Raw genomic sequence first — 18507 nt, forward strand, 5'->3', positions numbered from 1 at the left:
ATATATACATTAGTCTTAAAGAAGGAACTCTTTAAATTAGTGTTATCCATCCTTGTACAAGTTAAATTTATGTCAGATTATTTGTGGTCATGTGTAATATTTATATTCTGCATACATCTCAGAAAAATGAGGATGTTGTACTGTATGCATGTGTGTGGCTTTACACTCAGTGAGAGTGTATAATTGAAAAGTAATGTTTATGCAACTTTATCACTGAGCTATAGAAGAATTGCCCACCTTTGCATGAATCCATACATCTTTCTGTCACTGTATACAGAACAAGAAGTTTGCAAGTGTTACTATACAGCAGCACAAATTTTATTCTTTATTCCATGGCAGATAGCTTGTGATGCAAAGGATTTGACATATGTAAAGAGTGACTTTGTGTTGAGGCATCTTGTGTGTTTGATTTTACAGTGTTAGCCTCATCCTGGTAAGAGTTGTCTCTTTAATGCTGCACAAAAGAGATATAATTACTGTTCAGCATACATTTTTAATAAAATTATGTATCTGTACAATTTTCTTGTAATTTTTAAGATACAAAGATTTCTTGACTGTGTTTATTTTTAGAATGTGCCCTGTTAGTCTGGGTAAGTGTTTATTATTAACAATATTAAAGCCTTGGAAAATGTAATTTAATGTTAGTGATACACCACTGAAGTGAAACTCTTTATTGAGGTTGGCTCTCTTCTGCATTGTAGCATCGGGTAGTCTGATACAAGTTTACTGACATTGTAGAGGTACTTGCTGCCTCCAGTATCAGAGCAATGAGTAAGCCATGCATGATGAATCAGTTTGAGATATAAACCAATTCCTCATGTGCAGCTTACTCATCACCCTAATGATGGAGAACAGCAGCACCTCTGAAACATCAGAAAACTTCTACCAGAGTACATGGTGCTACAACCCAGAAGAAAGCTGTCCACATACTCGCTGCTTTGAGAACCTCATATCCTATTGTGTTTATTGAAGTAATAGGTGAATGTGGTATAGTGGTTTGAATTTTGTGTAATATACTGTAATTGCAAACTCCCTTACTGAGGACTCATGCAGGTAATACTTGGGCCTAAACAAATTTTAGTTGTTCAGCAGTTTGAATTCTGTTTGTTATGAATGAAAAACTTTAACATGCTTTGAATATGAATCCTCTAAATTGGCTGTCTTCGCTGAAATATAAAGTATAAATGATTTTTTAACATGGCAGTCATTTTGAAATTTATGAAAATACATTTATATAAGTATCTTTTTATGTGTTTATATATATTTTAAAGCAGAAAATCTTTAAATTCTGCAGTGTTTTATTATATGGATTCTCATTTGTGTTTGTGAAGAATTACATTGTGGGCCTATACAATTTCTTTAAGTAGTGTTGCTGTACATTGTGTGAAGCGGTTGTTAACATGCTGGGAGCCTGAAAAGCTGTGTTTTAAGTTTAAAAAATCTGTGTAGTTTACAGTATATGTAATCATTATTGTATTGAAACTGTTGAGATTGTTTTAATTTTGAAACAAATAATAATTGTTTTGTTTATGTACTTGAAGGGCTCTGTGGAGCATTGCATGATTGGCGTGCAACTTTTGTCACAATTGACCTGTGAGATGAATCAGATCTCGGAAGCAGATGCAAACCGTTCACTGACGAAACATCGTAAAATTGCATCATCATTTCGGGACACCCAGTTATTCGAGATTTTTCGTCTCTCCTGTTCACTGCTTGGGACTGCTAGGGAAAACTGCAAGAGTCTCAACTTCAATGATGAAGGACAGGTATATCCTTACAGATATATTTTAATGCAACACAGCAAAAAATACTAGTACTTGGCTAGGAGCTCACAGCAGTGTATTCTTGTTTGGTTTTTCTGCCTAGAATTTAGTGTGTAATTTTGGCTTTCAGGGATAAGCTGGGTTGATTGTTAAAGGTTTTCCAGTGTTTCAGTAAATATTGCAGTTGTCTTGAATATCTGTGGAGGGTTTAGGAAACCATATAAAAGTCTGGCGTTGGGAGGTGTTTGACATGATTAGGTGAGCAGAGGAGTGGGCTGCTTCCATTTGGGTAGTACTTCACTTCTGTGTGCATCCAGTTATATTGATTGCTTCTCACCACTCGGATCCTACTACCGAATGTTATAAGGGCCGCCCCCCGTCCTATAGATATTCACCTTGGAGATGGCAACTGCAATGGAAAACTGTCAGTAATTGTTGTGGCTTGTCACTGGAAGACAGAGTTACATAACAGTAGTATATTGCTTCAGATATTTGATATAGTTTGCAATAACTAAATTATCACCTTCTTAGACCTTTTGTTGGTATGTGTACATGCAGACAGTCATCTGCAGTATCTTGACTTTTGTGAAACAGTCTTAACTAAGCAATATCAGAAAACATGTGTTAATTTATTGCATAGAAGAATGGAGGTTTCATATCAGATTACAGGCTTCTATGACAATGTAATGCAATGCATTTTCTTTGCATTGCTATCATTGCTGCATTCTGTTTTGTTCACTAAAAGGCCAGAACTATGCTGTAAACAACTTTTTGTTTTGCCCTGTTATGTTTGATGATATACACATGCCTGACACGTTCTCTAGTTCTTTTTTCAGTATATTGGTTTGAGTGATTAATTTTTGTACCTTGTATTTCAGCATGGTTTGATGACCCAGTTACTACGGTTGGCTCACAATTGTCTTACGTTCGATTTCATTGGCACATCAACAGATGAATCTTCAGATGACTTGTGCACAGTTCAGATTCCCACCAGCTGGAGACCTGCATTCCTTGACTTCTCAACACTGAAGTTGTTCTTTGATCTCTACCATTCCTTACCAAATACACTGTCTCCATTGGTAAGCAGTTCATTCTTTAGTATTTCTCAGACTGTAACATAATAAGTAAAAAGAATTTATGGTATAATACTTTAATTTTCATAGTATAAGATATACTTTATTCCCTGGAAAATTGTAAAAAAAGTTGGGTGCAGGTTATAATTGGAAGGTGTTGCATGTTTTTCCCTAAAATGTACTCTCTAATATCATATTGTTCCCTTGGTGTGTATTAAAGTATGAAAAATATGGTAATTGTGTTGTGTTTACATGAGACAAACAGTGGAATTGGTATTTGGAAGATGATTCCAGGGTTTCATTTCCTAACATCCGCGTTGAAAAACAAGTGATTTTGAACATATTAAAAGTTGTTTTTCTTATTTTATAGAAGTTCATACTCAGTATGAACTGCATTTTTGTGCATTATTCGCACAGGGTTGAGTGGTAAAATGAAACAGATCCAGATAGAATTTTACCTTAGTAATGAAAAGAAATATGGCAAGGGGAAATGTAAAATTTATGGAACAGGTTGAAGCTCATATTGTTAGTATTAGGAAATTCAGATAAATAATAAAATTAATTTGCATGGTGCCATTGGTCTGAATGAGCAAGTTTTATTTTTGTCAGTATCCTCTTGCCATTTAAATTAAAGATCTCTCATTGAGATCTTACATTATTCACTGGTATATTTGACAGTGACAGAACACATTAATGTTTTGTTTTTGAAGGATCTTTAAGAAATGCAACTGTTTCTGTATGCTTTATCATATTTGTAATATAAATCAAAAAGAAATCAGCTGTTGGAATGGGGATATTTGTAATTGTTGTCAGTTTTCTACATGACTGTTATCTTCTGGGTTATGATGCTGCGTAGTCTTGTAGGTGATTATCAATGTTTCTTACTCATTTTATAACCATCTACAGAACTACCTCAGAACCACATTTGACATTGGCACTACCATGAGAATCTGAAATCTCAACATATATATATACACATATATATATAAAAAAGAGAGTCAATAGAAACGTCACTCGTAAAGTACCATTTTATTTTAAGTAGGAAGCATTTCAGTTCTTTAGCTGCACACACATTATGAACACAGTTTATTGTGTACCTGTATGGAACTGGGGAACAACATGGGACATAGCTTGTTACTGTCATTTTAAGATAGATTTCACTTATTTATTATTAATGTCTTTTCTTTTTTACATATAGGCATTATCATGTCTTGTACAGATCGCATCAGTCCGTCGTTCCTTATTTAGTAATACTGAAAGAGCCAAATTCCTTACACATCTGGTCAGTGGAGTCAAACATATACTTCAGAATCCACAGGTATTTCCTAATTACTTTAAATTTTTTAAGCTTATTGAATGAGCAAATAACTGTTCACATAATTATTACTCTTAATGTGTTCTGCAGGGATTGAGTGATCCAAGCAACTATCATGAATTCTGTCGCCTATTGGCAAGACTGAAATCAAATTATCAGCTGGGTGAGCTAGTCATGGTTGAAAACTATCCAGAAGCTATCCAACTTATAGCCAAATTTACAGTGCAAAGTTTGCAGGTATGTACTGAAACATTTGACTTTTTTTATTTATTTATTTTTTTCAAAAGATTCTCTACTAGAAAGTGAGCATAGATGTACTACTATATAAAAAAGTGTGATGAAGGGAAAGAGTACAGTTACCTTAGAAGTTGGACTATGCCATAGTTCAGGTGGTTAATCACTGATTTCTCACGGTGGAGGCCTGGGTTCATGCCTAGGTCAGCCTTTGTGGGATTTGTGGTGGACAAAGTGGCATTGGGGCACGCTTTTTATTAATATAGTCCTTTGATTAAAATTTTCAGTGTTATTCCACTCTTGCTCCATATTCACTTATGTATCACCTGGGCTCGTTAGAGGCCTCATTTTCACAGACATAGTCTCACCCCATTGCACCAGTAATATATCAGTAATAACTTACAAATTGCAGAAGCAAAATGCAACTAAACATGTGAGAAACAGCATGAATATAATACCAAAAAATGTTTGGGAACAACATAACTTTTATAAAATTTCTACCACAAAAGTCCCAGGGTTCTTGTATTTTAAGAATAATCAGATCTGGTAAAAATACCAACAAACTAAGAATGTTGTGGGATGAACATCTCGTGCTATGAGCAGTCCTTGAATCCCTTGTTATGTTCAGCTAGTTGTGTACAAGTAGGAGGAAGGTGAGAATTCTGGTATAAGTTTAGCTGGAAAGCCCAACCAAGTTGCATCAAGTGTTGGGGGTACAAAATTCGTGGTACAAGATTTTAAATAAATTATAGGGAATCACTTTATGACAATCTGTTGTTGCTTAAAGTATCCTGTTTCTTGCTATCAAGCACCTTTTTATCACCCAGATCTTTGAGTTACTGGTTCAAGTGTTATATCACTTAATATTGTTTTTTGTATTAATATTATTATCTATATTTTAGATATGCCCCATTTATCTTGACAAGCTATTATAACCAATTATTTTACCCTAACTGCTTTTGTTCACCGATGAAGGAATGTTATAAAATTGAGCCTGAAATAAGTGAACTTTTTCACATTGTATTTCAAATTAATCATATATTTTTCAGCATAAGGTTTCCTAATTATGCTGGAAATATAATCATTTTCATTTGTCAAACATTAAAAGGAAGTCATATGTTATATGTTTATTTTGAATTTTGTTTTTGTTGTGGCAGCAAATTTTTATTTATGTGGGTGATTGAACATGGGATATTTCCATTCCTGGAATAACAAACCATTCACCTGTTACAGATGTGGCAGTTTGCACCAAACAGTGTTCACTATCTTCTTAGTCTGTGGCAGAGGATGGTTGCATCTGTTCCGTATGTGAAGGCGACTGAACCTCACCTCTTGGAGACATACACACCTGAAGTCTCTAATGCTTACATCACATCTAGATTGGAATCTGTTGCAATTGTTGTTAGGTATTGCACATTACATTTGTGCGTGTATGTGTTTGCAGTAAAGCGGATAAGGTCTTCTTGGCTCTTGTTATATTCCTTCATTTACTCAACAATATGCATCGAATGTGTGAATATGTTCTCGCCCTGAAACATTTATTTAACTTGTTATTTATTTAGAGAAGGTTTGGAGGACCCTCTTGATGACCTAGGCATGGTCCAGCAGCAGCTTGAACAGTTGTCAGTTATAGGACGCTGTGAATACCAAAAAACCTGTACGTTGCTTGTCCAGTTGTTTGATCAGGCTGCACGAGCATACCAGGAACTCATGGCCACTCCAAATGCTCAGCAACTTGACATCACAATACAGGAAGGTAAATGTTGGCAGCAGAGATAGTTGAAACTATTATGAATTTTGAAGATTGTTAAGATATGTAAGTGGATGTGATAACAAATAATATAAATACTGTTTATTTAAGAAAGGAGGAGAAGCCTTCATATATGGAAGTTGGGTCTGTATATATTGAATGCATAGTTCTGGATGGAAAGCTGACGAGGTGTTGTCCTCAAGCTTTGGAGTTCAGGCTCTTCTCTGTAGAAACTAGCGTGTTACTAAATATTAATGCAGGCCCTCTAACTGGCAGGTTCATGTGAATACAATAACGAACCTTCGGTGGAATTTTTATGGCTAACTCAGCAACTGTCAGCTTCATCAGATTTAGTTATTGGTCTTCCAAGCTGAAATATGATTCTCCTTTTGTGCTACTAGCATTGTTCTTGTTACAGCTTGAATGACTTTGACTTTGTAAAATAACCAGTTGTTGTGATAGTGTCAGTGCTATGTTGGAAATGACAAATTGTGCATTGATTTGTCTCTTATTTGGTGTTTTCATCAAATATAGTTGGTGATAACTGTCTTTGTAGGTCGGCTAACATGGTTGGTGTACATAATCGGATCAGCAATTGGTGGTCGAGTGTCATTTAATAGCAATGAGGAACATGATGCAATGGATGGAGAACTAGTGTGCAGGTAATTTAATTACATTTTGCATTGCATTGCGAGAAAATATCATTGTTCTTATTATTATGGATTTTAAGTATGAATTTGGTAGTAACAGTGTAGAATGAAGAAGCTCACAGAATGCCGGAAACATTATAAAAGATTCTATCATTATACATTCTGCCCTTTACACCAGTGATACTTGGGTATGGAAGTAATTTTACTCCGCGCTTTGTGTTTTTCCATGTCATCTATAAATAACCGGAATTGTTCATGTTTGCATTTTTACTTGCCAAGTCCAGTAGTTTGTTGTCTGAGCATTTTTTCCAGTGGTGAGAGAATTTTCTGGTCTGTTTCTAAAGAAATATTTGTATAATGTGGGTATAATCCATGCAAAATGTATCAAAACCTTAAGAAAACTCTGTCTGCTCTGTAGAGTTTATAATGAACAGAAAGGTGACATGTACTTCTTTCTCTCCCTTAATGCTCCTGAGACAGAGCCCACCAGTTTCTTTAGAAACTGAGTGGGTCAGTTGAGCACCGTGGAGTGATTTCATTTTCAGTTGAATATCAGCATAAGGACAGTGCTGATAGTACTGATCGTGTGGGTTTTTTTTTTCAGGGTGCTACAGTTGATGAATTTAACTGACTCCAGACTGGCTCAAGGAGGTTGTGAGAAACTGGAACTTGCCATGCTCAGTTTCTTTGAGCAGTTCAGAAAAATTTATGTTGGTGATCAGGTTAGACATAGTATTATTTTCTGAAAGTATTTATAGTTTCTTGTTTAACATCTTACAAGACTTAACATTATAAAGCTCATATTTATGTGTAGAAAAATTTGGAAGTAGTACAGTCCAGAACATCATGATAATAAAAAAGGCGTGTGTATTTTGTTTGTGTAACTGATTAATTGATTTGTAGCTTATTAATCTGGATATTGCAAGAGCCATTTGCTCAGTAGCATGTTTTTTGTTTTGTCAGGGGGCTTATATAATTCACAGTTTTCTTAATGCAGTGACATCAAATCTTTTTCTGTTGAAATCTGGAAATGGTAAAATAACATGTCACTTCTGAGACATATGCAAATTACTGAGATGGAATTATTTATGTACATCCTTAATTTTTATTTACAGGTGCAAAAGAATTCCAAAGTTTACAGGCGGTTATCTGAAGTATTGGGATTAAGTGACGAATGCATGGTTTTGAGTGTTTTTATTAGGAAAGTGTAAGTACATGTTATGTTACTTCTTATACAGTGAAACCTCTATCCATCGTTCCCGGAACTATCGTTTTCCCGGATGCATCGTACGTTTTGTTCGGTCCCGAATACATCCCATATAAAATAATGTTACATTTTCCCGCTTCTATCGTTCCTCGAACTATCGTTTTATCGCATCGATCGTTCAAAAATCTTAGTCCCGGCCCACAATTTTCCCGCAATGATCGTTTCTGAGAAATTAAAATGCTGGGTTTTGAGATAAATTAATACCGAAAGACGCACAATGTTTTTGGAATACGCAGTAGCGGTAACCTGTTATATCGCCCAACCAGCACATTCTTTTGGAATGATGGTCAGCGGTGCAGGGGTGATAGTTGGAGTGAATGGCGGTGCTCATTGTCAGAAATTTTACGATTTTAATTAGGGTGCACTCATATTTCGTTCCAGCTATGCCAGATGGCATGTGCAGTGTGAATTTCTTCACAAATGCTTTTATTACAAGTACAAAGGAAAGGCTGGCGGCACTTTTCATTCTTCTGGTTCATCTCGTTTCCAGCGGTTCAGGGTCTTCTACAGCTACGTTTCGTTGAGTTCGGCAGTAATAGTATTTCCATTCTTCCTGTTATTGTCCGCAAAGGGGGTTGGAGTGGTGAGGAAGAGGAAGACGACGAATGCGAGCCCGAAGCTTTGCCGAAGCACACGCTGCATTGGCGAAAGTGAAGTCGTTCTTTAATGCGCTTAATATTAGTGAACGTGACGAGGAAAACATTTTGAACGTGGAAAGTGCTCTGTTTGGTCTAAAACGTAAAGTTTCGACAAACCAGTTGTCCACTAAAGACCTTTTTGGTAAAAAGAAGTAACTTTGAAAGAGAAACATTGTTTTTTTTTAAATTTTTAATGCTTTCCCGCATCTATCGTTTTCCCGCATTCATCGTTTTTATTTCCCACCCCCGCCGATTACGATGCATCGAGGTTTCACTGTAATTGAATTTCATGAGTTCTTTCATCTTCTTCAGAAGTTCATGTTTGAAAATGTCTTATGAGTAAGTATGAAGGGGGTTCAAATTTGACTTCAAATTTTATGTTTGTGGTTGGCAAATCAAGACCTATAGTTTCACCCTTGTAGGGAAAGAAAGTGTTGGTATGTGGACTACTCGTGATGGATTCAGAGACAGCCATGAATGTGTATCAAACATGCTGCATGTAATGCAACAGTGAACTGAGTTCTGGATTTTGTTGACTTTATGTTAGAGGGGAAAGTGTATGTAGCTTCCTAAACTTAAGGCCACTGTCGGAAAAGATGTAAATGACTGTCCAAAATGTTCTGATTTCTGCTTATGATTTTATATATTACATGAATATCATTAATAATAAATAAGATAGATGTAAAGACTTGATTGGGTAAAGTATAAAAGTTGGGTATTTGGTCACAGTGACAAAGGGCATTTCATCCTTACTGTGAAGTTCCTGTATTAATGGGTATGAACATTCAGTGTTGCTGCTATAATATAATTATTTTTAAAAACTTTTTGTTAACATACGTATGACAATGTTGCAATTTTAGCATAACCAACTTGAAATACTGGGGTCGCAGTGAGCAAATAATTTCGAAGACCTTACAGCTGTTGAATGACCTTTCAGTGGGCTACAGCTGTGTCCGCAAGCTGGTAAAACTGGAGGAGGTGCAATTCATGCTCAACAACCACACGGTAAATAACAAGTGTTTTAATCAGTTCTAGTTACTAGTTGCTATGGTGACTTAATATTTTAATGCTCTCTCATTTAGCTGAAATCTTTTGGGTTGTTGGTCTCAACCATGATTCACATGCCTACCTGTCCAGTGAACTTTTGTTTTCATCCACAAAAAGCTGTTAATAAACATTTGGCTCAATAGACAAAATGTTCATGTGTATGTGAGGTAATAATAATAGTAACGGTATATTAACTAATGATCATTGAGCCTAACTGAGGATGCCAAATATTTCATATCAGATGTGATGACTGTATTTTATCAGTGAAATGAAAAGTGATTGTTTCTTTGATTGACAGATGAGGAAGGAAGAAGTTTACATGAAATTAAATTTCTATTCAAGATTTCTCAAGTTATGCAACGTTTTAATTACAGGGAGGTAATTCAGCTCAAACGTTATGATCATATATTTTAAAATGTGTATTGTTATTTCATGTAGAGTGAACACTTCCCTTTCCTGGGTAACAGTGTGGCTGTAAGTGAGATGAGGTGTCGATCCATGTTTTATACATCTTTAGGCCGCCTCCTTATGGTTGACCTAGGAGAAGATGAGGATAGATTTGATGGCTTCATGCTACCTCTAACAGGTAACAAATTGCATGGAGTCTGAATTGCAATAATTTCAGTTCTTATAAAAATTCTAATAACTCAGTTGAATATGTTGTCTGACAGCTGCGTTTGAGTCGATCGGTACGATGTTGGCATCAGCTGAAACTCCAGTGTTTGCAGCTGAAGAAGCAAAAAAGGCACTCATAGGACTGGCACGTGATCTTAGGGGGCTAGCATTTGCCTTCAATACAAAAACTTCATATATGATGCTTTTTGATTGGATGTATCCTTTTAAATAATTATCACAACTTTATTTTATAGTAAGACTTGTAAAACATGTTACAGCTCACAGAAGTGCCATGTTTTATGTATGCATTTTGTACTTTTAGGTTTATTTTCATCATGAAAATGTGAATGCTTTTGTCTCTCTACAAGGCCATACAATTATAATTATTTGTTTTTAGTGGAACACTCATAATCAACATAGTGCATTTAATTGTCTCATTCAAGCAAAGGACAAGTAAAACAAAATATGCAAATTTGGTAGTGGCTGGTTTAATTCTGCTTGGATGCAGTATTTTGGCAAATGTAGTCTGATGTTAATAATTAGCATTAGCTCCACGCTGGATAGTAGAAAACTGAGAGCTGGTTAAGCAATAAAATGTCTTCTCAGTACTAATAATATACATTATTCTGTTTATAAAGTTGTAGTTAAAATATGTATGGAACATATTTCTTTTTATTATAACATAATTTCCTTGACTGCAATACAGTTATCCCAACTATACGCCAATTCTCCTTCATGCAGTTGACCTGTGGTATCATGACCCTCAGGTCACAACTCCAGTCTTAAAACTCTTTGCTGAATTAGCTCAGAATCGATCACAAAGGTTGCAGTTTGACGTCTCATCACCAAATGGTATTCTCCTGTTCCGTGAAGCCAGTAAAGTCATTTGCAGCTATGGTGAGTTCAGTAGCACTTTTTTGTTTACCAAATAGAAAACTAAAAATATCTATAACTTTTACTTATGATACTACCAGGCTTCAGTAGAAAATACATTAACAATGAGCTGAAATTTTATCTGCATCTGAAATGTTCTTCAAAATGTACATGTTTGAAGTGACCTCCAGTGCTATAATGTCTATATCAGAAATGTTTTTGTACACATTTTACATTGCTTTAAGCCAGTCACTTTATGAAAGCATCTTATAATTTATTTTTTCTGCATCACAGGCACCCATATTCTGAGTGTGGAGGTGCCCAAAGACCAAATATATCCTATGAAACTTAAGGGTATATCTGTCTGTTTCTCCATGCTGAAGGCTGCTCTATGTGGTAACTATGTCAACTTTGGAGTGTTTCGCCTCTATGGGGATGAGGCTCTTGACAATGCATTAAATACATTTGTGAAGCTTCTGCTGTCAATACCGCAGTCAGATCTACTGGTATGATTAAATGCTTTCTTTTTTTAATATTTTTTTAGTGAACTGTGATTGCTTGTGTAATACATATTCTTTCTTTTTAAAACAAAAGCAAGGTTTATCGGTGCATTAACTAGATACAAATGACTAACTACACTGCTCCATGGAACAGAGTCATCCTTGAGAAGCTAGCTGTTGCTCATTTGTGCAAGAAATTTCCCTACCCTTTATGAAACCTGTGTTCACAAAATCTCACCATTAGACCAACAGTCCATATCCTAAGCAGTGACATGTTCATTTTTGGGAATGAAAGGTTGTTGGCCCTCACCCAGTCCCCAAGCTTTAGGGCCACGTTTGTCACTTGCAACTGCTTATTCATTATATTTACAGCTGTTGTCAATATCTGAAAGTCATTGCCATGTAAGTTTTTTTAGTTTCTATTGTTTTTAGTGTTTGTCTAGTAGTGATCTCACATGCATTACAAAGAAATACTGTTATAAACAATTCTTGTCAACATTTATATCCATATTATTTTATGTCTGCTGCGCAATACAAATCTATCAACTTACTTAGATCAGCCTTGTTCTTGTTTTCTGAAATGCATACACTTAAGTGTGCAGAGAAGAGGAAGTTGTGCTATTAGGTGTTTTTCATCTGTATAACTAGATTTTGTCAAAACATCGTATCTGATCAGTTGTCCTTGTTTGTTAGGATCTCTTAACAAGTGTGCCGACTACCTTAAATTACGAACTGAGCTGTTTAGATGGCCAGAATATGCCTTTACTATTAACTCTCTCTCTTTCTCTCTCTCTCTCCCCCCCCACACACACAAGCAGAGGGCTAATAATACTTGTTACAAACTATACTGTATGTGTTAATCCTATATGGCATGGGTGTTTGTTTTCAGGACTATCCAAAGTTGTCTCAGACATACTACGTGTTACTCGAGTGCTTGGCTCAAGACCACATGAGTTTTCTGTCAACACTTGAACCCCGTGTGTTCCTCTACATTCTGTCCTCCATCTCGGAGGGACTTACAGCTCTAGGTGCGAACCTCAATTTTTTCACAGGTACAGTCGCAGACAAATCCTCACATGACCCTGTGCTGTTGCTCATCATTGGTTCTTACTGTGTTATCCAGTTTCATATAGAAATGATGGCCATAGCACTGATTTTATGCTAATTTCTGTATTTGCCATTTAGCATGATCCATGGTTATTGAATTTTATTTTGTGATTCCTCTCCTGTTCACAAAAGAAAACAAAATGGAGAAGAAGCGAGAAAGGAACATTTGAAACATGTGATCATTTCCACTGTGTTTAAAAGCATGATTGATTGTAAGGAAACACATCTTGTAGAAAAGAATGCACTTGGAGGGGTCTAGTTGGATGTGTCTGTGACTGTACTTTTGGAAGCCTTTACATTTTCACCAAGTATCATACTTTCTTATGATAGTTTATGTTGAATATTGTTTTGTGAAGTCTTTAAGTTTCTTAATATTCATAAATCTATGTGGAACTGTCTTTATATTTGCATGTATGTTAGGACATTATGATTGACACTTCCTTCAGTTTCTCTGCAGATTGGACTTTTGGAGTAATTTTGTATCCTTGACCACACAGAGCTTGCATTGCTCTTTGCATGTATAAAAGATGTGTTCAGACATTCAGTTTTGCATGTGGATGTCTTATAATTATTATGAAGTCCAAAAGTATACTGCATTATGTACAGTAACTATGGTATACTACTGATGTCACACTTTTTGTGTTGTTCTAATTATCCATGTCATAAGTCTTGCAGCAGAATAAATTGATTAGTAAAACAAAAATTAATATTCCCTAGCCCTCCTGCCCGATTCATAAGCATCATACTGTTTTTTTTTTGTAGCAACACCAAGAAAAGTATAGTCACCCACAGATAGCCTGTCAATATGTACAGTTAACTGTACTGGGTTCTCTAGTTAGGCGTTGATTTCTGTAGCTGTAGTTCCTGTTTCAATAAGTATTACAAGCAGATTTTGTGTCTCATTGCAGATACTATGGTTTGTACTGGATGTTGTGCTACGCTGGACCATATTGTTACGTACTTGTTCAAACAACTCACACAGAAAGGTATGGATATTATTTTATTTATTAAAAGTTGTAAAGAAATAAATTGATAATATAGAAAGTGTTACAACTGCAAAATCTGAATGTGCTCTGCTATTGGTTAATGAACCATTAATGTAAGCATGAAGTACAGAGGAATTTGTGAAGCTAATTGCACTTCAGATTGGTAATTTCAATAGAGTCAGAATTGTTTTTTTTGTATATTATTAAACATTCACCATAGTGAAAAATATTGCAAATACAAGTTGTATATTTTGTCATATATCAGTTGTTTGTGCAAAGTTTTGTTGTATATAAATAAAATTTGTGAAATTTCATGTTGTCGTAGTGGCTGTCTTCTGGGATGTTGTGCAGTGTAGTAATAGATTGACATTTTGGAGGCGCTTATTGCCTCCACCACCACCGTATTTCTATCTACCAGTTACATTTTATACTGCCAATTTAGCAATAGGCCTCTTTGTAGTCTACTCTTTGCCAAATTTTAATGTGGATGTACTGTTTAATGTCCAAGGTGTAACATGTCCCTTCACCATAATAGAAGTTCTTTAGTTACATTTTATATTGTAGGTAGGCACAAAGAACCTGAGACATTGTTTTACCTCTAAACGCAATAAACAAAGAAGAGTAATCTCATTGTTGAATAAAACTGTGTATCAAAATTTTCTTGAATTGAGATGGTATGTAGTGTCAGTGAAGAGAAGAGGTTTTATTTTCTCCATATTCTTCTATGGCTCTCCGGTCCGTATTCGGTCAATGGCCTCAATTCTCCTCTTCCATTTGGTCCTCTGTTAGGTCCGTCTGTCCGAGGCTTTGATCGAGGTTTCAAAACATCTTCCTTGTTAGCCTCGTGACCAACCCCCAACCTTGAGGACCAGGGCACCTGTCTTAGTCTGACCTCTCCCCCTTGACCAATCTGGTTAGGGAGGCCCTACAAGTAGCTATGCTACCTCCAGCGTAGCTCTTGGGGTCACTGAGGTACTCTAGCCCCACCACCACGACAAGGTGCAGGTATCATTAAGTGGGGATTTTCTCCATATATTTCTGTATAATTGAATGTGAATAATGTTGAATTTTATTTAAATAACTTACAATGATTTTCACAGGAAAGAAGACTCGGAGGGGTGTACCAACACCCAGTGATATGTTCTTGCAGGTTCTTGAACTCCATCCGGAGATATTGCAACAGATCCTGAGTACTGTTTTGAATGTGATTATGTTTGAGGATTGTCGTAACCAGTGGTCCATGTCACGACCTCTATTAGGGCTCATACTTCTCAATGAGGAGGTATGATATCTGAAGTATCATAAATCAGTTTATTTGATATGAATTGAGAGGTTTATGAGATTTAAGTTTGAACAAAAAGAAGAAGCCTGCTCTAACATTTTGTGTTACTGTAACATGAACACATGAGAAGACAAAATAATATTGGGTGTCTTTTTAACGGAGAGAAACATTAATCACAACACAAAATATCCATTTCACTAAGATTCTGCATTATTTTTTTTGTGCCTACACTAATATTTGCATAACAAACATGTTTAACACTGCAGAAGAAGGCTATATAATAATAATGAAACAATGGAGTTACTCAATTTTGAAACTAAAGTTTGCTGTAATATTTATAGACCATCTGACAGACTGAACAAATTCATCAGAAATGTAGTCTCTCTTTGAAAATTCTGTTCGTATATTCTAATCACCTGTTATCGTGTTTTTGTGTAACGCTTTCAGTATTTCAACCAGTTGCGTGAGAACATTATTCGCAGCCAACCACCAGACAAACAGGCTGCTATGGCCCAGTGGTTTGAGAATCTAATGGATGGCATTGAAAGGAACTTGCTCACAAAGAATCGTGACAGGTTAGTGCCGTACAATATGAAAATTTTGGTTTGTATTGAGTCTTGTTTCTTTTTGTGAATAAACAAGTGAGGTTTTCTGTTTTAATTTAAAAATATCTATGCTACATGAGAGTGCTGCAATATATGTAACAAACAGTTTATTGTGTAAAAATATTATTTACTTTATAGCACACTTTCCATAATCCAGTATTTTTTGTCATGTAATACAGTACTAAATAAGCACTGTGGTTCCTTCAACTCCATTAAAAGCCTGCAAGAAAATAATCCAAAATTACTTTAATGATGAGTTTATGCCATAGTGTTCACGCACATCAGTCAAGTTCATCAGGAATAAACGCAGGTCAGTGTGATGAATGTCTAGAAACATACATTCCACACCTTTCTGATCACGTTCTGGTGTAAGTAAACTTGCGTATCCTTAAAGCATAGGCATCGGCTGTCAGTATTAATCTTTTAGGTATTTCCATCTGTTTCATTGTCATATATGTGGGTCCTCAGTCAGTAATTTTATGAAGAAACGTAATTCTGCCTGTTTCAGGTTTACACAAAACTTGTCCATGTTCCGAAGAGATATAAATGACTCACTGAAAGGTCCAAACATGACTGCAGCATCTGTCAGTGACATGATGACTTCATAGTCATCGTATCATTCTTCTAGCCAGCGAATGAATGAATGAACAACAGAAAGGTTTATAGTAGGGATGCCAAAAGATAGAAATGTATTGATGCCATACTCCCTCCTAAAGATCAAGGATGTTACAGCTAAATGATATACACCATATTTTTTCTTCTTCATTGAGCATTTAAAGATATTTTTATAATCTGTTTTATTTTATTCTGGAGTATGTTCATGTAAGAAAGATTTACATTAGTAATGTTCCTTTTTCCGTTAATATAAATCCACCGTGCAGGCTTTAAGCATGTTGAATGGATTTTAAAAAGAAAGATCAAGTGGTTGTATAGTGAATGCTGATTGGCATCTCTATTATTTAGCATGCGAGTTTGCGTGCTGCAAGCATGTGTAGGAGTGAGATTATTACTGTGAACATTCAGACATTTGCAAGTGTAGTTTCAGCAAGGACGAAGAGTGGTTTACACAGCACACTTTTTTTCCAGACTCCCGTGTGCTTGAGTCACAGTGTTCTAATCGGTGTGAGTGCGTGTCTTACCATGTGTACGTATATGTGCGAGAAAAAGGTTGAAAGATGGTATGAATTTCATCGCCCCTGTGATCCAGCGCGAAGATATCGAAGATGATAAATCTGAATAAATTTTATGATGAATAATATTAGGAGGAAAAGTACAGATCACATTTGGTAACTATTACTGTATTGTATGTATGCAAGCAAGTATAAATGAAAGATTTATGATGTCACATTTGTTATTATTTCTATAGCTTGTTCCAAAATAAAGAACTTGCAAGAACCAGGTGCTGTTCATTTTAATTAAGCAGTTACAGGATCCTGTGATGAGAAATATGTAAATATTTTTACATTATATCAGAATTTGGGGTCCGCAGTGGCCGCGCGGTCTGAGGCATGGGCCTTGTGCCGCTTGGTCGCTGGGACCATGGGTTCGAATCCCACTCAAGCCATGGATGTTTGTCCGCGTTTTTGTGTGTTGTGCTGTCCTGTGTATAGGTAGAGGCCTTGCGACGGGCCAATCCCTTGTCCAAGGAGTCCTACCGAATGTCTATAGATCGAGCCAATGAAAAAGTTGGGACCCGCAGTGCTCAGGCACTTGAAGAACGGGTCGTTCCCAGTAACCAGTCCAGTATCAGAATGCAGTTTAGTTACATTGCTCTCTAAATAAAAATAGTGGAAATAAATGAATGCTCAGATACTTTGAGATTGTCAATTCACCTTCTAAAGTAAAATATATTTCTGGCTTTTATATCTGTGATCAGAGATGTTTATTCTGATAATTTGTAGACAGAAGTATCTGATGCAAGTGTAGGTGAGTATTTTCATTCAGGATGTACTGTGTAGATACCAACATCATAATTTATGGTAGGATTTAAGATTTCTACTGTGGTGAGTATGGGCATAGCTATCTTCTGGGCTGTGGTGCTATGTAGTCTGGTACATTTACTAATGTGTCAAGAGGACTTTGCTGTCACCTTCAAAAGGGCGATGAGTGCAAGGTTCGCTCTTCTGGGTTGTAGTGCCATGTAGTCTGGTAAAAGTTTCCAATGTTTCACAGATCCTTGCTGCCTCATAACCTTCTCCATTTTGCACCTTGAACATGTGGCACATGAAGGTGACAATGGATCCACTTAATTAATATATACAATTTTTGTTCTTTGATTTTTATGGATTGGGCCCTCTGCCTTATGAACTTGACCATGTGCATGAAGGAAAAGCCCTTCATAAGGCTTCCACCTTCACAGGAAAGCATAACATTGTAAAATGTAGGCAGAAATTTATTCCTCAATTTGTATTTGACCCATGATTCCAGTGTTAAAGCAGACCAGTCAATGCATGGTAAGTACAGACACTTGAGGAAATAAGTAAAGAGTCACATTCAGCTATTAATGGCACATGGTTTATTTGTTTCATCCCTTGAGAGGTGATGCTTCCCCAGTGTGACCCATTCACGTGAATGTTTGTTTACAGATCTGCTGTAAATATGACCATCCTATTGGAACTCATGAATTTGTGTAATTTTATTTAGATAACTTGTGAGTTGTTGCTCTCGTAATTACACGCTGGAGAAAGTAACGGTAGTTTATGCGATGTTTTCTGGAAGACTGGTATGTTGGTTCTCTCTCATTTCTCAGTTTTGTTGTTTACATTTGTTTAATGACTGTCAAATGGCTGTAGGTTTAGTGGG

The 18507-nt window shown here is 36.1% G+C and overlaps 1 protein-coding gene across 3 annotated transcripts in view; it reads left to right on the plus strand.

Moving 5' to 3' along the window:
- Ranbp16 (Ran-binding protein 16) overlaps positions 1–17100 on the plus strand; it is a 28570-nt gene extending 11470 nt beyond the window's left edge. For 2 of the 3 annotated variants that reach the window (XM_022063636.2, XM_022063638.2), the window contains exons 4-22: positions 1542–1766; positions 2642–2842; positions 4035–4154; positions 4242–4388; positions 5619–5791; positions 5948–6141; positions 6692–6797; positions 7390–7507; positions 7901–7992; positions 9551–9695; positions 10176–10323; positions 10409–10568; positions 11059–11249; positions 11520–11731; positions 12615–12777; positions 13741–13818; positions 14919–15100; positions 15548–15675; positions 16214–17100. In XM_022063636.2, coding sequence (XP_021919328.1) covers positions 1542–1766; positions 2642–2842; positions 4035–4154; positions 4242–4388; positions 5619–5791; positions 5948–6141; positions 6692–6797; positions 7390–7507; positions 7901–7992; positions 9551–9695; positions 10176–10323; positions 10409–10568; positions 11059–11249; positions 11520–11731; positions 12615–12777; positions 13741–13818; positions 14919–15100; positions 15548–15675; positions 16214–16313 — 2883 coding nt within the window. In that variant the 3' untranslated portion in view covers positions 16314–17100. The remainder of the gene's footprint in view (positions 1–1541; positions 1767–2641; positions 2843–4034; positions 4155–4241; positions 4389–5618; positions 5792–5947; positions 6142–6691; positions 6798–7389; positions 7508–7900; positions 7993–9550; positions 9696–10175; positions 10324–10408; positions 10569–11058; positions 11250–11519; positions 11732–12614; positions 12778–13740; positions 13819–14918; positions 15101–15547; positions 15676–16213) is intronic. The other variant, XM_022063639.2, reaches the window with a different exon arrangement.
- The last annotated feature ends 1407 nt before the right edge of the window (positions 17101–18507 follow it).

The sequence above is a fragment of the Zootermopsis nevadensis genome, unplaced genomic scaffold (assembly GCF_977971745.1).
Source record: "Zootermopsis nevadensis isolate Lab colony 2312 unplaced genomic scaffold, Znev_1.0 Znev_ptg000020l, whole genome shotgun sequence".
In the NCBI taxonomy this organism is placed as follows: domain Eukaryota; kingdom Metazoa; phylum Arthropoda; class Insecta; order Blattodea; family Termopsidae; genus Zootermopsis; species Zootermopsis nevadensis.